The sequence below is a fragment of the Dermacentor albipictus genome, chromosome 3 (genome assembly GCF_038994185.2).
Source record: "Dermacentor albipictus isolate Rhodes 1998 colony chromosome 3, USDA_Dalb.pri_finalv2, whole genome shotgun sequence".
Taxonomy (NCBI): domain Eukaryota; kingdom Metazoa; phylum Arthropoda; class Arachnida; order Ixodida; family Ixodidae; genus Dermacentor; species Dermacentor albipictus.
The window spans coordinates 145785338-145806978 of NC_091823.1; the positions used below are offsets into that span (position 1 = coordinate 145785338).

A 21641-nucleotide genomic window follows, 5' to 3' on the forward strand; every position below is an offset into this window, starting at 1 on the left:
AAGTGTGGAAAACGTTGCGTTGGTCAAACTGGCCGACGTCTGAATGACAGGCTGCGCGGACATGGTTACAATGCCAGGAATTGTATTACAGCTGGGGGGTTTGTTGCGCAGCACTGCAAAACCTGTGGTTGCGAACCTGTCTTAGAGGAATGCGTCATTCTAGGTCATAGTCGTAATCAGCTCTCAAGAGAAATCATCGAAGCAAAGGCTATCATTGATCTGGGCCATGCATGTGTAAGCTCATACTCATTATCATTATCAAGCAATGAATTGGCGTATCTCCGTCTGCAGCCGCAGGCTGTCTGAATATGCTGCCGCTTGGTTACTATCAGTTTTGTTCCTTGGTTCTTTGTAATCTCTTGATGTCACATGGTTTGCCGAGTGTATAAGTATTCTTGTGTCACGAAATAAACCATCATTTGGAAGTTAGCGCTCATTCTGTTTTCCGTTCCCTTTGATTAGCCCTACCTCCTTCCTTTTTTGCTCTTTCTTAGCTTCGCTACATGCCTGAAACAGTTATTGTGTTACGTTTCTTTTAATACGTTATCTTTGCACGCACAATGGTGTCCACAGTACCCGAAGGAAGTCAGAGCAAATTACATGAGCCGTTGCACTGAATGCTGCAATTTAATCGCGACTAAACAAGACAGCCTCGCACAGTCATTCGAGAAGCGGCGTGAACAGGGCAGGCGCCTAGCGTCCTCCCGAGTGGCCCTTGCGAACGGCGTACAGGGCGTTCTTTTGTTTGACGCTTATCACTTTACCATCCAGGAGGATGTAGAAGTTCTCGCCTCTCTTTAAGGTGTCGTTGTAGATTTGGAGGCCCGGCAAGTAGTTGTTCTGGTAGTGGATTCGGGCCAAGACCACGGAGTAATCGATTTTGCCCCACTCTAGCTGCGGGTCAGTGTGGATGAAGTATTGCTCGTAGTTTTCAAACTTTACGAGCTGGTTCTGCGTGGGGTCTGGTGGGAGAGGCTCCCAGTGGTACGAGTAGACACCCGTGGAAATGATGTGCTGCAAAAGAAAGAGGAAGAAAGCGTGCGGATTTCCCATTTTGCAAACCATCGCCGTCGAACGCTCCGACTGACACTGACTATAGTCGCAACAGTATCGAGTGAGTGAGTAAAGGCCATTGTTTGAAGTAAAAAAAGTGTATATATATATTTGTAGATCTGTCGTACGTTTTCGAATCTATTTGAAGCGCCGCTTTCGTGTAGCGGTTAAGTAAATGCTGTCAAACAGTTCATCTAATACAACGTGTTTAGCGGCATGGGGATTATGTGCCCGCCCCCAAAACTGCAGCTGGACACGGAAAACAACCATGCAGAGAAAGACAAGGTGCAACGAATGTCACCACGAGTGCACGTCTGACGCCACAAGCGTGGGTATACCGCGCCACCCACGTGATCCGCTCGGCCACGGATTACGGTGTATCCCGAATCGGGCCACTTTTCATCGCGTAATCGGTGAAATCGGCACGGTTTATGAATTGCACCAGCTGCAGGAACAGCCAACTTTTCTCCGCAACCGGCCAACCGAGCAAGCCTGCCAAACCTCGGCGAATGAAGCCACTGAACGCGTCGCTTTATCGAAGTACTTACGCGTTCCGAGGCTCATTTTTCCTGCACTGAGAATATTTAACTGCCGCTTGTTTCACTGCCTATTCCTGTGAATAACGGAGCCGGTCAGCCACACAATAATGGGGGTGTTACAGATGAAGCCACATAGGTTTCTTTTTTCTATTTTTCGACCATGCGCAACATTTAAAATTCGCCTGTGGTCGATAGCGCAATTGTAGCCCGTGAGCTGCGTTACTCCGAGTGGCCGACATTACGCGCAAAAGCAGTCGAAATGAATTCACAAATTAACGTTAAACTGAACTTCTTTAGGGCACATATCGCAAATCGCGAATTGCAGGCGGTGACTTCTCAAGGTGCATTAACTTGGAGCCAATACTGAGTGTGGCACCGGTTTCGAGGTCTGCGGCGTCAAACGCGCGGTAATGAGGCACTGTTGTCACACCTTATATCTTTTGTGTTTTTTCAAAGCAGCGTTGTTTTATGCTCTAAAAAGCACAAGTAGCTGGCACTCCAGTGCGCTTCGTCCCCAAGTTCAGATGTTATCTTGAAATTAATGTCATCCTGAAATTCGTTCCAAGCAGGTACGCTTTGCAAATCGGTGGTTACACTTCGTAGATTGGAGTATGTGCCATAAGGTATTAAGTTGAAAGGTGTGTAGAGAACAATTTTGTGATTGGTCGTCGCCTATGGATTCCGGTTTCTCGTTTAAGTGCGATCCTCTACCGATTGAGGTACCACGGCGCCGTTTCCCTGTCCACTTTCTTGGGTATTTTTGTTTCCTAGTAGAACCCAGGGAATGTTAGCCAGCACCACTACTCACAAACCTTCGCCGGCGGATGTCAAACATCCTTTCTGCCGCAGGCGTCATGAGAATGTGATCTTTTTGGATGAAGGCAACCGGCCAAGGCACGCGTAATTCGAAGGTTGTCGGATCGTTCCCCACCTGCGGCAAGTTTTTTTTTTTCATCCACTTTCATTTCGAATAAGTTAGCGTTTCTTATTTCATTTATTAAGTTCAAGTAATTTTCCCTATGTGGTCCTTGATGTCAGTGCTTGTTGGCTTCTTATGACATGACTAATAGAAATCTGGCCCCTCGGTTAGCCCCCTTTCTTCTCGTTTTTTACATAACGAGGGTGTCGAATCCGGCAACATTGATGCCTTCAGGTATCATGTGTGGGTTTATTGACCGAGTGCCTTCACCCAAAAAGATCACGTTCTCTTGACGCCTGCGGCAGAAAGGATGTTCCACATACGCCGCCAAGGTTTGTGGGTGATGGCCCTGGCTAACACTACCAGGGTTCTACTAGGAAAGATAAATGCCCAACAAAGTGGACGGGGAAACGGCGCCGCGGTAGCTCAATTGGTGGAGCATCGCACGCGTAATGCGAAGGTTGTGGGATCGTTCCCTATCTGCGGCAAGTTGTTTTTTCATGCACTTTCATTTCGATTAGTTTATCGTTTCCTCATTTCGTTCATTAGGTACAAGTAATTTCCCCCATGTTGTCCTTGGTGTCAGTGTTTGTTGGCTTCTGACGATATGAATAATGAAAACCGGGCCCCTCGATTACCCCCCCCCCACCCCTCCTTGTGTTTCTACTGGGTGTGTTTGGGTGCGTTGTGTTTTGCACAACGAAGATCACTGTGTGCACGTCAACATGAACGCTCGTAAACTGCTCAGATGGAATTGTCTTTGTGGTGTGCATGTGAACTTTAAAGCAGTTGGTACTATAGCTTTTGCTCTCCTCTTTGAATGTCGCTTTTTCAGCTCATAATTAGGAGAATAGCCAGCACCTACTAACATCTCCTTACATAATAATAATAATAATAATAATAATAATAATAATAATAATAATAATAATAATAATAATAATAATAATAATAATAAACACGATGGCGGCTACAACGATCGTAAGACGTGGATGGCATGATTTTCACTGCGGCCTTTCGACGCAAGTTTACGCCGTCTTATTGCTTTGTTCTATAAAAGTACCGGACGCGCATAAGCTAGAGAAAAACATATTGTGACGCCATATGCCACTATTACACAGTCATACGTATCTCTGGCTATGTCAAGTTGTCTATGTTAAAACGGCCATTTAGCATTTGTATTGCGGCAAAGCAGCATTAAAGGCTGTTGAATTTGACGCGGTCATGAAGAGCGTACGACTTCGTGCAGTTTCTATTTAGCGTTAGCTGCTGCAGCGAATCACAAAGGAATGTGGGCCGTTTCCGGGGCCGGTGCAGTTTAACACAGCCTCTGAAAGCACTAGCTGTCACGTGGAGATAATGCTCGAAACAGGCACTCGACAGAAGTGGCAAACGCGAGAAATACGTCCGCGATTCTAGCCTAATGGTTGTGCTTCTGTGCCGGGAGAGCGACGTTCGATACTAGCACAGGTCGCGCCTTTCATATTTTAAAGACGATGCCTGAAACGAGGCGAAGCAAGAACCTAAGCTACCTACCACAAATTGCCTGGAATGAGCCGACGAATCATTTGCATTAAAGTCAAGCCGTAAGAAAATAATTTTACGCATGACTACACCTAGGGCCAAGAGCGTGAAGCAATTTCTCAGGATAAAAGTAGACGCGCTTTCTGTTCGTTCCGTCATTCATTAGGGGCCTCGTCGCCTGCAGCCCGGAGAGACTGTCCCGGAAGGGCCACGTGCCTCTCGCCGGCCAGAGCGGGGGATTTTCACAGAACCTGCTTTAATGTGGTGTGGTTCCGAGCCCAGTCGACCATTTTCTAGGCTTTCGCGCCGCTTCGGGGACAGCTGCAGTACCGCTCTGCACATGTCACCGTCGATCTGTCGCACAGCGAACACCTATTAAGCGAAAGCCTTAGACGGGTCATGGTGCGAAAAATCCAATGCCCGGTGTTACGCCGTCCGGCGTTATGGCACCAGAACTTAATGGCACTAAAATTGATGGTGCCACCGACGACCACTAGTGGAAGTCGAACCCCCGACGTTTGGTGTTTATGACGGCAAAATTCATTGAGGCATATTTATTTAAGATATAGGTAATTAAGGTACTCGAACCCGCGACCTTTGGTGAGAGAAATAAAGCAACAGGAATTAAGAACGCATTCGAATGAGAATGTCGAGTAGTTCAATGAATATCTTGTGGCTTTCGCCTTCATCATTTTCAGCGTATGCTTAAGTAACTGTCGACTTCTTATGAAGTTTTACAGAAAGTGGGCCCGACTGCGCTTGCACAATGTTTATTTGCGTTGTGCTGCTGAACGGGAAGTTGCTGTTAGACTCCCAGTCGTGATGACGGCATTCCAATGGGAGCGCAATGCCAGGATTAGATGGGATTGCACGTTAAAGCACTCGACTTGGCGGAAAATATTCCATCGTTCACACTACGGCGTCATGTGTGTATTGATTAGTGGCGCTGCATGGCATAATCTTATTTCATGTGATTTTCGGGAACGGTTCAGGAATGCATGTACGCTGGGAAGTTGGAAGCTAAGCACACAACATGCGGGTGATCCGAATTGTGCTCGAACGCAGTGCGCCGGAACTGACGAAGCGATTCACTCCTCAGTCATAGCGAAGCTGTAAAATATTCCTTCTCATAGCGCCCAATCACGTGTACAACCACGCGTCACGGAAACACTTGCCTTGCTACGCGCTGTAAACAAAGGGCGAAGTAGCGACATCGTTTCTCTTCGAGCTGTCTGCTGGGGCGAAGTGACAATTAGTGACCCAATGGACGCCCCTCTTCAGAGCTATGCTTCTCCGCGCACGGTCAACAACATGTTCACAACGTTATGAGAGAAACGCCTCCCCATTGACCTTAACCACGTCAGATGCTGAACGAAATGGATTGCTTGGAAGGGTGCTTCGGCCGCAAATGTCGTTGATGCAAAGGTGATAGTCAACGCAACAGTATACAGAGTGGCTCAGCTATCGTGAACGAAGCTTAAAAAAAAAAGAAACGTAACCTTCTATGCAGATGAAGCTGACGTGGCTGCCAGCGATTCTCGCTGTAACTGGATCAGTTTGACCGACCATATACATTTGCAATCTTTCGCGTAACGTAGTCCACTCGCCAAGATCACTAAACTCATTCGTGTCGCTTGCAGCAGCGTAGCTAACAGTCGCAGACGCTGAATGCTTCGCGCGAAGACGTAGGGTGCTTCAGCCTTGCGTGATCCGTCACGTGATATGTGATATGCAAGACCCATTGCGCATGCTCCTCATATACATCTGCATGCCGTGGTACGTGACCGTGTTTTGCTCAAAACATGACAATGCTCACAACTATGTGCAGACAGGCTGTTTTTATACCAATTAATAATATTAGCTGGCTGTCGTGACAGCTATAAAAAAGCAATAACAGAAACCATCCGTTAGTCTACCAGGAGGACAAAGTATTAGCGTTGTTTTGTAGGTACTATTGAGATCAGCTGTTTGGATTTATGCTGATAGGTCTAGATAGACAACCGAGAGATAGCCGAGAAAGTATGGTGATTTACACCTGACAGATGATGCTACAACATTACCGTTGGACAGCATTACGGAAGTCACATATATAGGTCTTATTAGCACCAGAAAGTGAGAATTATGATCATTATTGAAGACACGAATAATGGCATGGCATCAATTCGGCAACAAGTCACACCCATGTGAGCTGAGACAATATAAATGCCATGGGTGCACACATAAACAAAAGAAATGCCTACTCATTCATTCATTATTGTAATATAATAATATAAGGAAAGCAGAATGGAACAATGATGAATAAAAAAATGAATTATGGGGTTTTACGTGCCAAAACGAGTTTCTGATTATGAGGCACGCCGTAGTGGAGGACTCCGGAAATTTCGACCACCTGGGGTTCTTTAACGTGCACCTAAATCTAAGTACACGGGTGTTTTCGCATTTCGCCCCCATCGAAATACGGCCGCCATGGCCGCATTTATTGATGTATATATGTGTATATATGTCGAAACGTCTATATGTCGACCCAGCTTGACCAGTACGATACATCCGTGTTCCAGAAGCACAGGTGTGCAAATCTGGTAGTAAAAAGTCAACTGTCGAGGTAAATAAAAAGCATTTAGATTATTGGTGAAGAAAAAAACAAGGAAGACGTTTATGCAGTAGAAGTCGTTAAGCGTAAATCAAATTCTGGGTTTCGCGTGCCAAAATCACAGTCTGATCACAAGGGACGCCGTACTCGAGGACAACGGAATATTTCCGATCACCCATTTTTCTTTATGCTGCGCCTGAAATAATAGGCGATCGTTTTTTGTATTCCGCCGCACACCGATAGCAGGTGTTGGTACAGACATATTTTAGTGCACAATATAGAGTTTTACGTTACAGTGAAGGAAGATCAAGTAAAGGAGAGATGCTATACTATAACAGAGGTAGCCAAACCTGATTAACTCAAGCAGGATAAGCGAACGTTCGTCACCTCCCCGCTTCAAAGGGAATACCAATACGAATGATCTATCACTGTCGAAATCATCATGGCCATGCATATTTGCTTGGGTACGTTCTGAAAGCCGGATTTATCGTGGCATCGGCAATTTGATCCTATGCCCAAACGTGGTCCGACATCGCGGCAGGCTAAATTCTTGTCTAATATGGGCTCGTGGACCGCAGTTTTGCGGTACCTATACTATACGGACCCTATAGCCCCGTTTCACGCAAACACGAAATAAAGGCAAACGTTAATTGCGAGACGTACGCGGAAGACGGCGGCCGTGACCACGGTGAGCGGCGGAAACACCAGGCTAGGACCGAGAAAGAAGGCGCGGCAGAGCCCGCTTTCCAGGGAGCTGTAGCCGGGCATGTGGGTCACCTCGCGCAGCCTCTTCCTCGACACAAGGGTCTCGTTGTTCACGAACTCCAGCGCCACCATGCACACGTAAGTCTCCTCGCCGTTGGCCAACGTGCCGATCTGCGGGGAAGGTGCGTAAATGGGATGGGTGGTTGTGGGGCGCGCTCGGTGAAACGACGACTGACTGAGAGGAGCGAAAAGAAGTGCTTATTCCCCGACCTTGAACGAGTTCGGGTCGACGTCGTACATCCCGAAGGTGTAGCTGTGAACCTTCTCGTCGTCGTAGTTCCTGACCCAGCTCGCCGGCACTCTCTGACGCTGCGTGTACCCACCTGGCATCGAGAGGAAGCGAATGAGGAATGGAAATGTCTCATCGATTGGTTACGAATAAATGGCGCCTGCGTATCGTAATTGCGAGAGGCGAAAAGCTGGAACACGACTTAAGATAGACGCGGGCGTGTCCTTGCTTACAGATATGAAGCGCAGCGAACGAGCGCTTTTTTGTAAAAAAAAAGAACAACCTTACATTGTTTTCCTTGAACTCCGTCACCTAGCGAATTAAGATAAACCTTTATTTGAAACACAGGAGCGCAGAACAAACCTAGAAATAAAGCAAATGCGCCTCGGTTGTCTTCCGATCATCGCACTCATAAATGTGTGTCCTTCGCTGACGGGGTCAGCGAAAGACACACCTTCACAGCGGCAGGGGTTGCAGCAGGGGACAGCAGCAGGGGTCGCACCTTATCTACTATAACGCTTTTACGTGAGAGCTGGGTAGTATGGTGTCTGACTCAGACCAGAAGCATGACACTGGACCACGCAAGCGCAGTATGTACATTCCCTTTATTCGTCACAGTAAAGGCACTTATAGAGCAAAACATATTGAATGACGATGACGGCATGCACGCTGAATGAAACGAAACTGAAACAATAAAGAAGGATACAACATCGCCTAGCGCTTGAAAATACAACATAAAAATTTGTAACAACCAATGTAACTCCAACTAAACACTTATTGTTGAGGTAAACAAATCCCAAATCTTTCGACAGGTCGGCGTACCCTAGTGCTGCGACGCAAGCTTTGCTCCACCGAATCCTCCAAAGGAGCCACCGATTCATTAACTAGAGCCCTTATTTCCGGCGATCGCAACATTTCACGCTGTTCAGCGTCTGCGCACTCTGTGCGGCTTCCAGACCCAGCGGTACCCGAGTAGTCATGACGAGGCAATTCCCATGCCCATTGTTCTGTTGTCAAATATTGGTTGCATGGAACCCTAAGTAGTTTAGACGCGTTCCATTAACGACCGTCGCTCATCAGAAGCCTACTGTTGCCTTTTGTGCCGACAATCTTGAAAGGTCCCATGTAGATTACCAGCGCTTTCCCACCGCCTGCTGGCTTGCGTACACGAACGAAGTCCCCCACACAAAAGGTTGGCCTTTTCGCGCCTCGCCTCCTGTCCGTATGCTGTTTTGCCTACGTCTGCTTCGCCTTAACCCTGGCAGGAACATTTTTATTCGAACCGGCAAGGACACCCGCTCTTGTCGGCAACCCACTATATTGACTTTTGTCCTCGGTTGGCGCCCGTGCAGCAACTTGGCTGGCGACACACCTGTTGTTGCGTGCGGTGTCGACCCATATATGCCGAGATAGTCAACCACAGCAGCGCGAAGGGGCAATTGTTCCAATCGGGCAACCTGCATGAAATCTTTCAGCACGCAATTAAAGCCTTCAATCGCGCCGTTCCCTTGTGGATAGTACAGAAAAGAACAACGATGCGCAATACCCCTCTCCCACAAGAATGTTTCAAGCATTTGCGACCTAAACTGAGACCCATTATCTGTGACAGCTTCTTCTCGATAGCCTTCTCGGCTGAAAGCAGACTGCGAAAAATCGACCACACACTGGGACCACACTGTGGATGAAAAAGCAACCTCAGCCCACTTGGAATGTCAATCGATCAGCGATATCATGTGCCTACAGTTTGAAGAGGTGCCCAGTCAATCGGTCCCACTATACCCATTGGTAACGTCTTCCATGGTAGCGCTGTAAACGTCACCGGCTGCAGTGGTGCAAACGACGGTTTAGCGGACTTGTCCGCGGCCTCGCAGATATGACAAAATTGGATTGCTTCTTCTACCTGTTTATTCAAACGCGGTCACCAGTAAAGATCACGTAATCGCTGCTTCGTCCTCACAATTTCTGGGTGACCTTCGTGCGCAAAACCAACAAGGAGCGAGGTTAATTCATTCGGAACAACTACGTGCTCGCCGCGCATCAAAATGCCATCAAGGAAAGAAAGCTCTTCCTGCACGGTAAAGTACGGCATTATTTCTACTGACAAAGCTTTTCTAGGCGTCTAACCATGTACCACGTGTACAACAACCTGTTGCAGCGTGCTGCCTGCAGCAGTGGCCACCTGCAACCGTTCCTTTGTTAGGCACTCTGATACAATGGACACAATTTCTTCCTGCATCTTCTGCTGCGAATCACAGTGAAGAGGTAGGCATGAAAGTGCATCGGCCACGAGATTTTGCGATCCCTTTTGGTACTCTATGTCGAAGTTATAATGCAAAGGTCAAGCTGACCATCTGGATATACGCAAAGGTCGGCGTCCTGTACCAGCAGCTGAAAGTGCCTGATGGTCCGTATGCAACAAAAATGCTCTACCCCACAAGTAGACGTGCTAGCGCTCGCACGCGAAGAGACAAGCCAGGGCCTCGCGTTCCCCAGCAGAATACTTCCGCTCAGCAGGAGTCAGGGCATGCGATGCAAAGGCTACCGTGCATATACTGCCAACTATACCATGCGTATACTGGCAACAGACAATAGCATCGAGGAAATACAGTCCAAAGCAAACGTGGATTTGCCAAACGTTTCTAAATGGTTTTCAGCAAGCAACCTTACTGTAAATGTCAAGAAAACAACATATACTATATTTTACTACCGTAGAAAACAAGTAGATGCCAACTCTGCAAACATTACTATTGACAACTCTCTAGTAGAATATACTCCGTGTTTTAAATATCTTGGCGTAATCTTTGATAGACACCTGCACTGGCAAAACAATTTATTAGCAGTGGGGGCGAATGTGGCATCGGGTTGCTATAAACTGCTTCAAGCACGTGACTTTTTTTACACAAGTACATTACGCATCTTATATTTCTCCTTTATCTACAGTCATCTCTCATACTTTCTGGAGTCATGGGGATAGACCTACAATAGTTATCTCCAGCCAATCAGAAAATTGCAGAAACGATCATTACGAAACATAACGCAATTTAAGCAGCATCACCCCAGCAACCCACTATTCCACGACCTGCGGATATTACCCTTCGATTTACTACGCCTCCTAAAAACAGCAACTGTCGTAAACACTATCGCAAGAAACAACCACCCCTTCCACATCTCCCTCTTCCATACATCATCGCGTACTACCAGAAATGTATTATTAGTAAAATTTAATCTACTGCCACGCAGAACGTATACGGAGAACGACGGCTCTCTTTCATTGGTGTTCAGATATCGAATACTCTTCCACAAGAAATAAAATACGCTCAAAATTTTTCACTTACAGCTAAAAAAATTATTTCAGTGCATGCATTAAACGTGTTAAAAGACATATCAGTTAAAAGACATCAGAAAGACATCTGTCTGCTGTTTGCACCCCATTTATTATTGTAATATGACATGCACGATGTTTTTAAATTGAAGCGACTGTTCCTTGTTATGCTTTCGTTTTGTCATTAGTATTACATATATATATATATCCCCCTCTTTGCCCTTCCGAGCATTTATTGTGCATTGACGAAGTGTCTGCATTATAGAATTTCATTTCTTGGACCCATAACTAGCCTATGCCTACGGGTCCAAACAGTACTGAACACATTTTTATTGCGTTTTCAAGGATAAATAAAGAATTTGAATTTGAACATCGCGTTGCTTAAGAACTGCTCCCAGACCCTTAAAAGAAGCATCTGCGAAACAATTACATCAAGGTCCGGGTTGAAAATTTGTATGATTGGGCTTGAAGAAAAAGCTGTCGTAACAAGCTGGATGCTACGCTCAGCCTCATCATCCCACGTGAAATGTTGACCAGACCGCAGGAGCCTTCTAAGCGAATCGACCAGATCAGGAAATCGCGGCGCAAACAGAGCATAGTAAATAGCGAGACCCAAAAATGACCTCAAAGTGGCAATATCGTGAGGAGCAGGCACTTTGACAATAGCGTAAACCTTAGACTGAAATGGTGTGAGCCCTTTTGAGCTCACCATATATGCCCTAAAAGGGAGAGTTCTTAAACAGCAAATGTGCATTTCTGGTTGCGCTTCAAACCTGAATCACTGATGCATTTTAGCACCTGGCGTAGATTCTTGTGGTGCGCCTCAGGTGTCTTGCCCCACGCAATCAGATCATCAATGTAACAAAGAACACCTTTACGATTCTTCAAAATATGCTGCATCATTCTCTGAAAGGCTGAAGGGGCAGATGCAAGGCCAAAACACGCTCTTGAAACGAAACAACCATTCGTGAGTGATAAAGGTGGTTAGTCCTCGACTTTCCGGAGTCAGTTCGAGCTGGTGGTATGCCGACGCTAAGTCGAGCTTAGAAAAACGCGTTCCTCCGGCTAGTTCATGAAGTAGTTCCTCTGTATGCGGGAGAGGAAAAGCATCGGCAATTACTGCCTTGTTCACTCCCCGCACGTCATCACAACCTAATTGAACCGTCCTTCCTCACGACGACGATCGGTGAAATCCACTCCGATGCGTCGACGGGTTCAATTATATCCTCGGCCAGCAGACTTATCTCCACCGATACATGTTGCCGTAGCGTGAGCGGCAGGCGTCGGAGCTTCGCAGCGCCTGGTTTTCACAGATAAGCAACCTTTAACATGGTGAACAAAGCCTTTCACATGCCCTAACTGTTCCTTGAACAAGTGCGCAAACTGGTGCGTGAATTCTGAAAGCAGTCAGTCAGGGCGTCTCACCTGGCAGCAATTCAAGGTTGAGCCGTTGATAGTGATTCCCAGGCTCCCAACGGCATCAAGCATCATCAGCGATGTGCCCTTGGTTGTGACATGAAATAGCACACTGGCTCTGTTTCCCCTTGTAAGATACGTCAGCAAGAAAGCAACTGCTTAACTTGATTCGTTCTCCAGAATAGTTACACTAATTGGCAGTCGGCGGTCGCAACGGCTAGATATTTGTGGAAGTGTTCTTCATTGAGCAAAGAAACCGTAGCGCCCGTGTAGACAATCAACGACAATCTTATCTTTCCGATAGAAATGTTGGCTCGAATATCTTTCGCCTAGGCATTACGGTCACCGATTTGAAGGACCGTCACGGCGTTGGCCTTCACGGGCTTTCCAACGGCATATTTCTTTTTTTCGATTTGCACATGCTTGAAAAGTGACCAATTTTTCCACACGAGTGGCAACGCTTGTTCTTCGCCGGACATGCAGTCAAGTTAGCCATATGCGATGACGAGCTGCACCTGTAGCAGCCTACTTGCTGAGAGTCTGACCTTTTTCGCACATCTTGGATCTTGTTCACAAAGGTACGCGCCAATTCCCCGAGGACTTGTTGCGTTTGTTCCGTTTCCCTCGAGATGCCAACAGCACGCTGCAGCGTAAGCGAAGGCCCTTCATAAAGCATGTGTTCATGCGTTGTTCGTGACGAAGTGCCTTCCAGTAATTGGTCTGGAATCATGCTATCGGTAGCATGATTCTGGCCCTTGGCGTGACCACTTTCCACCAATCCGGCCTTCTGGCCAAGAAGCTTGGAGATCCTTGGTATAGAGCATAGCAGCAAACGCAAACAGCGCTGGCGTCAGCGCTGCGCGTTCCACAGAACGTGTGCAATGTATACGTAAACGCTGCTCAAGATCTTATGTAGGTACGCTATTTTCGGAATTTAGCGTTCAACGCTAACTCCTGCGTACAACTCCTGCAGTGGCCGTAGAGTATCCGCCTCGCGTGCAAGAGGATCGTGGTTCGAATCCCGGTGCCGCGCAATTTCCCACCAGAAAAAAAAAAGAAACCATGTGTTGAGAAAATTGCATAAACAAGCCTGGAGTGCGGCCTGACCCCGGTGACCAGAACCGGTAACGCACACTCTTTCCAGAACAGGATTGGCCACCCTGGTGCAGCACTTGGCCACAACCTCTTATATGAATACAACAATCAAACCCCAGCCTTCAGTCCCCAGCAGCCGCGAAGCAACTGACCACGGCGGTGGTCAGGTCTGTGACGCAGCAGAGGGTGCTAAGAATCTCTGGCTCCGGACAGGCTGCCATTGGAATTTGAATCTGGCAACGTTTAACGTTAGAACGTTATCTACTGAGGTGAGTCTAGCAGTGTTATTGGAGGAATTAGAGGGTCGTAAATGGGATATAATAGGGCTCAGCGAGGTTAGGAGAACAAAAGAAGCATATACAGTGCTAAAAAGCGGGCACGTACTGTGCTAGCGGGGCTTAGCGGAGAGACGAGAACTAGGAGTCGGATTCCTGATTAACCCATTAGGGACCGGTTTCTTTATTTTCTTGCTATCTTGAAATAAATGTCATATCTTAACTTACATTTATACTAATAATTCACATGCAAGAAATTATTACTCCTGCCTAATTAGTTTTTTGAAATATAGCCCGTGACCATATGGTCACGCTGGGCCCTTACGCTACAGCGAAATACGCGAAGTTAAAAACATTTATTTCAAGCCATGAAACATCACAAAAAACATATATAGCGAATAGTCGAGCACTCATTTAGTGTGATATGATATAAATAATGGAATACACATGCGGACGTCATATTTGTGCACCGCGCGGTTGCAATTATCTCATGCACACTTCCACCTCTTGCCATTAGGTATTGGTGCACCAAAGTGGGCCACTTGGTCATACCGTGTACCAGTCAGGACATCACCAGTCTTTGGTATTCTGCGTTGACCAGGTCCTCTAGGCTTATTGTTCCATCGCATCAGGTAGCTTTGTGCAATTTGCCAGCGGAATCCCACCTGCGTGACGTTAAACCCTGTGCTACAAATTAGCGCCTAAGCGTTGCTGATATATACATCGCAAAGTGAAGTGAAAATCGGCCACCACCACTTTTTGCCACGGATTGCAATCCTATAGGCGCCTGCATTTGCATCCATCTGGTCCGTACCTCCTATAAATCTTGTACTTAGCAACACTGTTCGGATGGGCCACCTTGATTCGCTTCTCACCATACGAGTACTTGCCCTATCGAGTACGGCATTGTCAAAAAGATCGAACAACTCAACAAGTCCCTGTAAGCAGCAAAGTTTGGGTCGGGAAATATGCCAAGGCTTGTCTGGAGATCACCCTTCGTCCACTTCGAAGCAGTGGATAATTTTGCCGGAATGGCCGCATCAACTACAGAAGAAGAAACCTCTGATATTCTGTCACCTTGCTCGCCGGGGTCGTCATCGTCCGAGTCGCATCCACCAATGCGGCGTCCGTCAGAGAAAACAGTTTCAGCGCTGGCTAATAGCTACCACCTGTTTAGAATGTCAATGAGCCCACCTGAGCCTTCATCGGCCGAGTTTTCATCCGAATAGGTGCTAGCCTCTGGCGGCTGGATATAAACCACTGACACGTCGTCATGTTCCTCTATGACTGCTTCGCTATTTCTTCCAACATCAACCTATTCCGACAATAAAATAAGAAATAACCACTGTGCGAACGCGCCAGAAGCCGTGCACGAGATGAGAATGCAGTTAAAAAACATAAAAAGTTAGGTAGCCTGAAGGCCTAGCGTGACCATATGGCAACGCGCAAGATAACACGCACGTTCATGGATAAATCAAACATTATTCTTTCAGAAATGCTCATAGAAGGTCACATATTCAAAGAGCAATACGGAGGTAAGGATATCTGACTATTGCTTAAACAAGTAGTAAAAAAAAACACACTTACCCCTTGGAGCAATGCATGGCAACGCTACTCGCAGAGCAACACTTATTCCTGCATTTGCGAGGGGCTCCCACAAAAAGACTGACAGCTGCTGACACTTGGTATCCATTAAGGAAACTCTAATCTGTCAATCAGCATGTCAATGGCGATTTTGGTGCCGTTTTGTTAATCTAAATAATTGAAATCCACTGTGCAGACTAACGTGACCATATGGTCACGCTGGTCCTTAATGGGTTAATAAGGATATAGCTGGTAACATACAGGAATTCCATAGCATTAACGAGGGGGTGGCAGGTCTCGTTGTGAAACTTAATAAGAGGTACAAATTGAAGGTAGTACAGATCATCCAGTACTCCATCCATCCCCTACATCCAGTCATGATGACCAGGAAGTCGAAAGCTTTTATGAAGACGTGGGATCGGTGATGGGTAAAGTCAAAACAAGATACACGATACTGATGGGCGACTTCAATGCCAAGGTAGGCAAGAAGCAGGCTGGAGAAAAGTCAGTGGGGGAATATGGCAGAGGCTCTAGGAATAGCAGGGTAGAGTTATTAGTAGAATTTGCAGAACAGAATAATATGCGGATAATGAATACCTTCATCCGCAAGAGGGTTAGCCGAAAGGGGACGTGGAGGAGTCCAAATGGCGAGACTAGAAATAAAATAGACTTCATAATCTGCGGTAACCCTGGCATCATACAAGATTTGGACGTGCTCGGCAAGGTGCCCTGCAGTGACCATAGGATGGTAAGAACTCGAATTAGCCTAGACTTGAGGAGGGAACGGAAGAAACTGGTACATCAGAAGCCACTCAATGAGTTAGCGGTAAGAGGGAAACTAGAGGAATTCCGGATCATGCTACAGAAGAGGTATTTGGCTTTAACTCAGGAAGAGGACCTTAGTGTTGAAGCAATCAACGACGGTGTTATGGACATAATTAAGGAGTGTGCAATAGAAGTCGGTGGCAACTCCGTTAGACAGGATACCAGTAAGCTATCGCAGGAGTCGAAAGATCTGATCAAGAAACGCTAATGTATGAAAGCCTCTAACCCTACAGCTAGAATAGAACTGGCGGAACTTTCTAAGTTAATCAACAAGCGTAAGATAGCTGACATAAGGAAACATAATATGGATAGAATTGAACATGCTCTCAGGAACAGAGGAAGCCTAAAAGCAGTGAAGAAAAAACTAGTAATAGGCAAAAATCAGATGTACGCGTTAAGAGACAAAGCCAGCAATATCGTTACAAAAATGGATGAGATAGTTCAAGTGGCTGAGGAGTTCTATAAAGATATATAGAGCGCCAGTAGCACCCACGACGATAATGTGTGAGAGAGAATAGTCTAGAGGAATTTGAAATGCCACAAGTAACGCCGAAAGAAGTAAAGAACGCCTTGAGAGCTATGCAAAGGGGGAAGGCAGCTGGGGAGGATCAGGTAAGAGCAGATTTGTTGAAGGATGGTGGGAACATTGTTCTAGAAAGACTGGCCACCCTATATACACAATGCCTCATAACCTCGAGCGTACCGGAATCTTGGAAGAATGCTAAAGTAATCCTAATCCATAAGAAAGGAGACGCCAAAGACTTAAAAAATTATAGACCGATCAGCTTACTGTCCATTGCCTACAAACTATTGACTAAGGTAATCGGAAGTAGAATCAGGAACACCTTAGGCTTCTGTCAAGCAATGAAACAGGCAAAATTCCGTAAAGGGTACTCAACAATAGACCATATTGGCACTATCAGTTAGGTGATTGAGAAGTGTGCGGAATATAACCAACCCTTGTCTATAGCTTTCATTGATTACGAGAAAGCGTTTGATTCTGTCGAAACCTCAGCAGTCATGGAGGCATTACGGAATCAGGGTGTAGACGAGCCATATGTAAAAATACTGAAAAATATCTATATCGGCTCCACAGCCACCGTAGCCCTCAATAAAAAAAGCAACAAAATCCCAATAAAGAAAGGCGTCAGACAGGGAGATATGATCTCTCCAATGCTATTCACATCCGTGTTTACAGGAGGTATTCAGGCACTTGGAGTGGGAAGAATTGGGGATAAAAGGTGAAGGAGAATACCTTAGCAACTTGAAATTCGCTGATGATATTGCCTTGCTTAGCAACTCAGGAGACCAATTGCAATGCATGCTCACTGACCTGGAGAGGCAAAGCAGAAGGGTGGGTCTGAAAATTAATCTGCAGAAAAGTAAAGTAATGTTTAACAGTCTCGGAAGAGAACAGCAGTTTACGATAGGTAGCGAGGCATTGGAAGTGGTAAGGGAATACATCTACTTAGGGCAGGTATCACGGATCAGGACCATCAGGACCACGGATCCGGTTCATCAGACTGAAATAACCAGAATAAGAATGGGCTCGGAGTCGTTCGGGAGGCATTCTGAAATCATGAACAGCAGGTTGCCACTATCACTCAAGAGAAAAGTGTATAGCAGCTGTGTCTTACGAGTACTCACGTATGAGGCAGAAACATGGAGGCTGACGAAAGGAGTTCTGCTTAAATTGAGGACGACGCAACGAGCTATGGAAAGAAGAATGATGGGTTAAGGGATAAGAAAAGAGCAGATTGGGTGAGGGAATAAACGCAGGTTAACGACATCTTAGTTGAAATGAAGAAAAAGAAATGGGCATGGGCAGGAGATGTAATGAGGAGGGAAGATAACCGGTGGTCATTAAGGGTTACACACTGAATTCCAAGGGAAGGGAAGCGTAGCAGGGGGCGGCAGAAAGTTAGGTGGGTGGATGACATTAAGAAGTTTGCAGGGATAACATGGCCACAATTAGTACATGACCGGGGTAGGTATAGGAGTATGGGAGAGGCGTTTGCCCTGCAGTGGGCGTAACCAGGCTGCTGCTGCTGCAGCTGCTGCTGCTGCTGCTGCTGCTGATGATGATGTTAATGCACGCATTGACAGGCTTACGTAGGGCAGCATTGCGGGCCCGTTGAAGTGAGAGCCGCCAGCCTCGGATCTTCAATTCTTAACCTTCACTGTTCCGCTCATCCAGTCACCTCTAATGCTCATATTTGCTTTAAATTTGTGCGATGAATCTTCAACAACAGCATACTGGTGCAAATTGGCACTGGTTTCGAGACACGTTCTCGTTTAGTGCTGCAGCAGGCTTAAGGAGAGCTTGCTCGTGTTTGCAGTAGCCGCGTTCTGGAGGCGCGAGAGCGTGTATCTAGCATTTTGAGCGAAAGCTGTACTACGTGATGTCTCTCAATGGTATTCATCGCGTTGCAATTACCTTGAGCCGCCAGAGCGCGGGTCTGGCAGGCCGGACGTCACGCCACATGATCCGCTGCGTAGAGGCGTCGCCGCTGCGCTCGGTTTGAGCCTCTCAGCTGTAGTACCACGTGACTAAGCAAGGGTTAAAGGGCTAAATATAGTCCGATGCAACGTGAACGCGCACACGCTACGTCACGATGGCGAGTACAACAGCGTCTATAATTCGATGGGTGGACGCAGTGGCGCTGCCAACGTACCCGGACGCCGACAACGCGCTCTGACGTGCCCGGCGTCGAGCGGCGTTTACGTCGGACTATAAACGCGCTGGAATGGCTGCTTGGGACGCGTTCAGCCGGCTGGGCCGTCTGCGCGTGCGCTTCAGCACAAGCAACAGGCTGAATCAAATCATCGAGTAGATATAGCTAGGCGGCAGGCTGCGAAATCTCAAGCAAAGGCAAAGTTGCCTTCTGAAACACCGGAGCAAAGGAAGGCCAGATTAGCACGTTACAGAGAGGTTTACCAAGCGGGGAAGCGTGCCAAGATCAAAGCTGCTGCAACCACAGCCGTCGTTCAGCAATACGAACAACAACAAGGAGAATGAGACAAAGCCGTTGACACAAGCAACGACACTTAAGCAACGTTTGACGAACCACGCCCTTCGGCTGGTGGCAAACTCGACTGCGACGGCCAGGTTTCACCGCGACTTCACGGGCAACCCATTCAGCAGTGTGTGTGAAAGATTGCACTGTGAAATGAAACACTGTGTGCATAGTATTTGCGAAACCAAGTGAAACGGACCTTTCGCTCGTGATCACTCGGTTTACAAGAGTTAAACCTCAGCCATTTTTTTTGTTCATTTGACTGTTTCAAAGAATACGGCTACAAGTGAAGCCGAGATATGTCACGTTTTCCGAGTCAGGATTCCCACGGCAGACACCTTGGTGGGCTCGACCCGCGCATGTCCTCAATATGACAGACATCATGGAACAACTTTCTTCAGTAAATTTTAGATTGGTGCTGGCCATGCGTATGGCTGTTACTTGCTTCATGACATTTTTTGGAACCCATATGCAACTCAACATGGCGAGTAGCCTCGTGACTCTATACAGTGGTGTGTCGCCAAAACCTTGTGAGCCTACATTGCACATGTGACACATACATTACTGAATGGAAAGCAGTTACTGTTGTACAGCAATGAGAAAGTTCAATGACATTGCTTTGGGCACGTGCGTCTTCCAATTGTGATTTCAGGCACGTCCGCGTTTATCTGTAATAGAATAGCTAGTGCACACCACTATTTCTCATATAGAGATATCGATGGCTCACCTATGTGCTGCGCGAATATTCATGCACACTTGTGGGACATACTTTTATAGTGAAATAAATCTTCCTATGCATTGGACAACAACGTTCAAGTTTGCCATGCCATCTGTAAAGGCGCGATCAACGGATCGGTATTATGATGAGCAGCAGTGTACAGTTTGGTTTCTTGTAACTTCATGCTGTGGTGAATCGCGTCAATGTACATGCAGTAGGCATTCTCAGAAGAGACAGCTTGCTCGTGTCTGGGAACGTAGACCTAAATTAGTGGTTTTACAGCAATATGAACGTTGACGTGCTACGGAGAAAGCCAACGGACCTAATCTGTAGGCGGCTCGAAGGCCCATGGGGGCTGATTTTGATCGATGTTTTTGTTGCCTAACAAACGTCTTTCTGTTCATTTTTTGCACGCTTGTTCCGTAGCGGTCACTGCAAACATACCTGGAGCATATAATTCTTGTTCCCGCCTGCCCCAATGCTTATTCGATACATTCAGTGCTAACACCCTGATGAACTACGAAACTAACCAGTGTTCACATTCCTTTTAGCGCTATAGGGGTACATTAGGCTTGTCGCTATTGTTCTCTGACTCGGATTCAGACGGTCAGGAACCCGCTATTGATCGGAGCTTTATAACACGCGGCCAAGCCGAAAGTGCATGCAGTCACTCCCCCGGGCAACCTGAGGTCGGAAGGTGAATGACGTTAGCGCATCTTTTGTTTTTAGATTGGGCTGGCAGACGCCGACTCACCGCCCCGGCAGACGCCCTGCCGACAACGGAAGCTGCGGGAACCACGTGACCAGTACTCCGCCAGATATTGGTTGCGCTCGCAGGTTGAAGGCGAGAGCGCCTCCGAGCGTTCTGCACGCAGCAGCTGAATGCGTTCTGAGCGCTCATGTTCGACCAGCCAAATGTAACTCGCTGCGCCGCACCACTCTGGAGCATTCCAAAACGATCAGCCGAATGTATATACCATAACTCGAAGGCTTCGTTGTGAATAAGCGTCTCGGCTGATTTCTTTTTTCCAGATCAGAGTCGACAGGCTGCACTGTAGGTGACCTCGCGTGTTCGGTATTCGGTATTATATCTCCGTGCTGACGAGGTTAGCCATACACTGCTACTATCACTCAAAGAGTACCTCGGCCGCGTATCCGCTCAAATGCTTGTGTGACCAAGAGCGGCGCGTTGTGCAGGCGTCTCAAAAGATGCGCTGCCTATGACTAAAGGAAATTGGCGAAATTCTTGACGTCGCTCACCTTCGATGGTGAAAATTATGAGAATAGCGAGGACCGCAATCGGCAGCTTGAAGCGAAGCATCTCGACGTAGGTGAGACTAGAGCTAGGCTTGCTTGCTTGATTCTTCGTCACTTGTTCTGTGCTTACCCACTACGGGGGATAGGGCCAAGAAGCCGGGGGTTAAAGGTCAAAGAGAAAGGGGGAGAGAGAAAAGCCCGAACGAAAGAGAAAGTCAAGGTGATGTATAATGTTTGTGATAGAGAAATATAAATATTTCTTATTATATATAAACACTACATTACTGAGTACTTTTTGTTGGTGTTAGAATAATTTCGGACACGCAGTCAGGGGATTATTGAGGTATCGAATTATGGATTTCTACAAATAACATGGTAGCATCGTGTGCCACCGAGATAGCCACAAATGGCGCCGCAGATGTTCCTGTGGCTAAAGCCCAATAAAAAAGCCCTCAATGATCGTGGACAGTCTTGGGGCTAAGCAACCCTGTGTTATCCTGTGTCACGTGACGGTGG

At 46.9% G+C, this 21641-nt stretch overlaps 1 protein-coding gene across 2 annotated transcripts; it reads right to left on the reverse strand.

Moving 5' to 3' along the window:
* Positions 1–608: 608 nt before the first annotated feature.
* LOC139056965 (uncharacterized) lies at positions 609–21251 on the reverse strand. Of its 2 annotated transcripts, none has more exons than XM_070534749.1 (4): positions 21129–21251; positions 7598–7710; positions 7286–7498; positions 609–1014 (listed from the first exon to the last, which is right to left on the reverse strand). In XM_070534749.1, exons 1-4 carry the CDS (start codon positions 21187–21189, stop codon positions 694–696), a joined length of 708 nt encoding a protein of 235 aa, XP_070390850.1. In that variant the 5' UTR covers positions 21190–21251; the 3' UTR covers positions 609–693. The 2 variants fall into 2 exon arrangements, with proteins under 2 accessions (XP_070390850.1, XP_070390851.1); XM_070534750.1 differs by lacking the exon at positions 21129–21251 and adding an exon at positions 14277–14297.
* Between the last annotated feature and the right edge of the window lie 390 nt (positions 21252–21641).

Coding starts and splice junctions, on each gene's coding strand:
- LOC139056965 (XM_070534749.1), bottom strand. CDS start 21,189: ATGCTTCGCTTCAAGCTGCCGATTGCGGTCCTCGCTATTCTCATAATT. Junction 7,711..21,128: donor CATAATTTTCACCATCGAAG/GTGAGCGACGTC, acceptor TCTCGATGCCAG/GTGGGTACACGCAGCGTCAG. Junction 1,015..7,285: donor TCACGGCCGCCGTCTTCCGC/GTACGTCTCGCA, acceptor TTTCTTTTGCAG/CACATCATTTCCACGGGTGT.